The sequence below is a fragment of the Tasmannia lanceolata genome, unplaced genomic scaffold (assembly GCF_043159265.1).
Source record: "Tasmannia lanceolata isolate RefF3 unplaced genomic scaffold, GAP_Taslan_0.1 ptg000008l, whole genome shotgun sequence".
NCBI classification, from domain to species: domain Eukaryota; kingdom Viridiplantae; phylum Streptophyta; class Magnoliopsida; order Canellales; family Winteraceae; genus Tasmannia; species Tasmannia lanceolata.
This window is the reverse complement of record NW_027518685.1, coordinates 18,805,492-18,810,965: the sequence shown is the minus strand read 5'-3', so window position 1 is coordinate 18,810,965 and position 5,474 is coordinate 18,805,492. Positions and strand designations below refer to the sequence as shown.

At 36.0% G+C, this 5,474-nt stretch overlaps 1 protein-coding gene across 1 annotated transcript in view; it reads right to left on the bottom strand.

Moving 5' to 3' along the window:
• Positions 1 to 1,284: 1,284 nt before the first annotated feature.
• Positions 1,285 to 5,474, bottom strand: part of LOC143884667 (binding protein) — a 56,719-nt gene continuing 52,529 nt past the window's right edge. The window contains exons 12-14 of the mRNA XM_077388347.1: positions 3,916 to 4,058; positions 3,165 to 3,262; positions 1,285 to 2,162 (exon numbers count right to left, since the gene is read on the bottom strand). Of these exons, the coding sequence (XP_077244462.1) occupies positions 1,608 to 2,162; positions 3,165 to 3,262; positions 3,916 to 4,058 (796 nt within the window). The 3' untranslated portion in view covers positions 1,285 to 1,607. The remainder of the gene's footprint in view (positions 2,163 to 3,164; positions 3,263 to 3,915; positions 4,059 to 5,474) is intronic.

The following is a 5,474-nucleotide window of genomic DNA, read 5'->3' as shown; positions in this document are numbered from 1 at the left end:
TGCTGCTTGAGGCTTTGCAAAAGTTAAAACCGAACAAGCATTAGATCGAGGGAAATTCTAGGACAGTGATAAATTCACCCACTTGTACGATAAATTCACTCCCTGTTAAGGTAGAGTTTACTTTGATTCAAGCTCCAAACCATTCATTTGTTGCGACCCAAAGAAAATAGCCTAGCCCAAAAAATCGTCTCTCCAAAATGATACTATATTTCATCAATATTTATATATATAGTGTTGTTGATTTAAATTGGATAGTTAGGGTGGTCATACGAAGGAGATGATTTTTGGGACATAGCCTATTTATGTTGAGGCTCGACCAATGAACAGTTTGGATCTCTGGACAAAGTGGCTCAGTGAATTTTCTAAAAATATACATTATATGATGTATGCCCCTAGATGAGGTGGGCCAGATATATACTGTGTATACTCATAATTAACCATATATTTGATCAAGGAGGTCATAACCATGGTTTTAAATTTCGACCGAAATCCGAAATTCCGACACCGAAATCAATCAAAACTGAAACGGTCATTTATTTCGGCCGAAATTTCGGTTTTTCTGAAATTTGACCCAAAAAATCTGCTTTTTTTTTAAATTAATTTAATATTTCGACCAAAATTTATATTGAATAAAATATTGTTTCGGTTTTTGTACCAGATTTCGACCAAAATTTCGGAGTTTCATGGGTCTGAAACTGGTATCGAAACCGAAATTTTAAACCTTGGTCATAACAACATTAAGCCCCCTCGTTGCATATATACTACGGTTGATTTCATCTACTGATTCTTGTCACGTAATATAGGATCAATTGAGTTAGGCTAACTACAGTTGGAACTTTATTGAGCATAAGTTGGCCGTAAGGCCTTAACGGGTTAGGGCTTGGAAATTTCAGAGATGAGTTTTAGAAATTTCAAAAAATACAATGAAGCCCACATTGTTCGAAGACTCAAACCATTCAGTTGTTGGGCCTTCATGTTACTAGAGTGTGCCCCAATAATTAGCTCCATTGAATGACTGTAACCCTCTACTCTATAGATAAACTACACCATATCGAAATTTCTATTGATCGAAGAGGTAGGAACATCCAATGGAGAAGATTTTCGGGGTACGACGTATTTACATTGAGGCCTATCAAATGAATGGATAGATCTTTGAGCTGGTGGGCCCCACTATGTTTTAAAAAAAATCAACCCCTACTCATCTTCAAATGATTAAATTCAAAGCCCAGCTTTCACGCCTACTGATCTTCAAATGAATAAATTCAAACAACAATTCAAGAGAAATAAAGAAGGGCTAATCAGTTATTTCATTCATGGCCCTGAGCAAGATAAATTAAATATCTACCAGAAGCTGTGACAGCAATAGAAACAACACCTCTTAAACAAAAAATGGCAAATTCGCAAGTCACTAAAACCTTTTTGGGTTGTAAATAACACTAGACCTCCACTACTGGTTAACTGCCATGGGTGAGATCGGTATGAATCAGTTCCAAAGGCCCCTATCTCTAAAGGGGCTTGTCACTTTGATTCTTTTGTAAGAGGGGTACAGTGTTGCTTACAAAATCCATAGCAAAAATGAAGGTATCAGGTATCGGTTGTGCAAGACCTTAAGACGCAGCCAACTCCCCTGTTCCATCTTTCCTTTCCCTTTCATTTGACCTAACTTTCAACCCTTTCTTCTTTACTATCCTTGAGCATTCTACCTTTCTCTTCTTTTGCCTTTTGTATTCTTCATACATGCTTATTGATGACAATGTATGATTCAGTTCTCCCCTCAACCTTTCGTTTTCTGCAATATCTTTGAGCACAGTGAAATGATCTGAAAGCCTCTTCTTCACCTCGTCTTCATCTGCCAGATTCTCTGTTTCCCGAAGATTGGGATTCAAAACAGAAGATATATTTCCTCTTTTCTTTTTATGATTCAAAGTTGGATAGTTGGTAGATGGATTGAATGACTCTCGTTCAATCAATAAGTCTGCAAAAGCTTCTTGAGGAGAGGCAGTTGAGAGATAAACCTGATTATGAGAAGTGCTCATGCTCAAAATGCTTGAAGCCATGGATGACACGGTTGGGTGATAATGCTTGGATAGAAGGCTCAGTTCCCAAAGAACCGATGCAAACGCCCCACTGAGATTTGGGTCTGACGCATTCGGCTGATATTTCTGTGGAAGAGATGTGAGGTCAGAGGACAGAGAGACAATCAGGAACTCAAAAGGTTATGCAGATTAAATATCTCACGATCATTTGTGGGTGTGTGCATGCATGGGGAGAGGAGTTGCAGTGGGACTACTTCCGTATTCAAATGAGAATGCAGGAGTGAAACTCACCCCTTGGATCCCCACTCTTCCACTGGTTGCACTAAGGAAGTGGGAATTTGGATCCAACTTATCCACATTTTTTGTGCGGGAATTTTGTCCCAGCTCAGAGCTGGAACAGAACTCACTCCATTTTCAGGGATGAGCGGGATTCAGGTGGTGGAATTAACCTATGCTGCAAATATCTCCGATATTTTCAAAATGTCGCATTTTTATCGCGACATTTTGATAAAATGACAAAATCCTGAAATAATCCCAAGATTTTAAACATATAGCAATATTTTTATTTTTATTTTTATCACACGATATTATCCTGATATTTTTATTTTACATTTTTTATTAAATTTTATATATTTATATACTTTTTAAATAATTTTATTTTTATCGTTTTTTTTTTCCTGACATAAACCCAAAAAAAAAACATATCCCGAGATTTTTTTTTGAATGGTAATATATCCCAAGATTTTCCCTTGCCAAGAAATTCCCGAGAACGATATTTGTGACATAGGAATTTACTCCATAATTCTTACCCACATACTAAGCAGCCATATTCTCTTGAAGATTTTTTTTTCTTTTTTCGAAGGTATATTCTCTTGAATAATAATCAATCTTAGATACTGTCAATGATCAGCCTAGTCGATCATCCACTAGCCATTTCGATAATAACTCGAGATAGTCTAGTACCATCCAATGGTGGATGATGAGCAACCTCCTAGAACGATATCCTTCGAACAATAGATAGTAGATTTTGACTGTAAGACCAAATAGTGGTGCATAGGTTGTACTTATACATCCCCAAGCAGTGGTTAGATTATCTGTTAGCCTTAAGGGGAAAGGAGATGGACATACTGCAATTGAAGATGAAAGTGAGCCCCCGCCAGCATCATTTTCTAACAGACTGCGGCACTTGATATTCTTCTGGAGTAGTTGCCTCAATGTGACCAGGGCTGCAAAAGGTTCATGAAAAATAATTAATTCAATGAACAGAGCAATAAGAGAACATATATAGTGGGAACCACAAAAATGGCATTTTTAAAATAACCTATTTGATTGAGATTGGAACAAATTGGCTATAGAAACATTTAGAAGCATGCGTGCGCCTGGAATATTATCAGACGCTTTCCCAATCATTCACAACACATATAACAAACACAAATCCTAAGAAGATTTTACTCACCTCATTGACTACAAAATCATACCTATTAACTACCTATGTCACAAATATTGTTCTCGAGAATTTCCCAGCGAGGGAAAATTTTGGGATATATTAAATTTTTTATTTTTTGGGGGTTTATAAATTATAATGGGGAAAAATGATAAAAATAAAATTATTTAAAAATATATAAAAATTTAAAATTCTAAAAAAATATAAAATAAGAATATCGTAAGCATACCAGGATAATCCGTGATATTATCGCAATATTTTATGATAAAAATGAAAATATCGCTATATTTTTCAACTCTCAGGATTATTTCGGGATTCTGTCATTTTATCCAAATGTCGCGATAAAAACACGATATTTTGAAAATATCGGAAATATTTGTGACAGTTGACTACATAAAATATATATTTATTACCACAAGGCAAAATGAATAATACCTGCCAAAGCCTCTGCGGACCCAAAGCATAAGGAAAAGGTAGCCAGCCGTTTTACGAAAGCAGCTGCCCTTTGCATGTCATGTTGTCTTCCTTCACATAACATTATCTTTAGAGCTTCAGCCAACACTTCACCCTGATTATCTCTGCACAGCAAACAGAAAAAGATACGACATTTGAATAGTCAGCTTGTATTATCCACGCACCTTTCATAATTCCAACAAAAAAGGTAAATGACCCTAAAATGGTGCTCAATTCAACACATGGTAAAAAACAAGAATATTGCCAGCTCTCCCATAACCTACACTGGTCCCATAACTGTGTTTTCCCAATATTATTAAACACAATATTGTTATTTTTTTCATTTTGCTTATATGCATTCAATAAAATTCGTTACCAGTTAATGGACATCAGTTACACAAAGAAACTAACAATAAGGTTTTAAAATTTAACAATAGTGGGAAAACACAGTTGCACAAAGAAACTAACAATAGGGTTTTTAATGATCAAAGTTCCCAAATCTTCACGAACTTGGATTGTTAGTTATAACTTCAAATACACAAGCATCTAGACTCAAAAGCAGCCTAACATTATAACTGCTGCACCCATCAATGAATTGAAGACTCGATACCTATCATGAAGAGCTTGAAGAAACTACGAGCATAAAAAAATGTTCCGAGATTGAATAATGGATCAGCACCAAAACACAGTGAGAATTTGCACCCCCCAAGTTTGTTTCATGCAATAAAAAAAATGAAAGCCTTATTCTCCTCACAGGACACCTCCAAAAGCTTAAAATTAGCCACATGAGCTCAAAATAAAAAATTCCAGCAGTTGAACAAGCATGAAACCCCAACTAGTTTGGGACAAAGGCTTTGTTGACTTGAGTTGAACAAGCATAAACGGTAGAATATCCTAGGTCCCCTTTCCGTACCCATTCATACCGATTTTTTAAACCTCATGAGTTCATTTTTTCTTCTACTATCTTCTATTTTTTGGTTCAAAAATATATCCCAGATATTGATACCACCAGACCCTGTTCTCTTCCTAATTCTTTCTAAAGGCATTCCTAAAGAAGACCCACATAAGGCTCACTTTTTCCTATACTTGGGGTTTTGCTTGTGAAGGGCAGGCAGCTAAGTTTACATGGATTGGGCAAAGCACCCATGTCGGATTCATATTGAATTCCAATACTCCAAGATTTGCAGCGGCAGTTCTAGATCTTTTTCCCTAAAAACTACTATGATGAATTTACAATTGCCAAATGTTTTGAGTTTCATCCATCCTAAATTGATTTTTAATAGGGTATCAAAACTCCCAATAGATTACCTAGTATAAGCTATAACTATATTATTACGTAAAAGAAGTAGTAGAATTCATTAAAATATATTGGCGAATCCACCAATCCTTTCTTTAGGTTTGCTGAATCTACAACGTGGTACACATTTCAGTTTCCGACACTCATACCAAGCCCGTGCAACCTAGGCAAGCAATGAACTGTGTATTTTGACTTTACCCTACTTGAATCCCACTACACTTCAATTCCACACATAAGTTGAGCT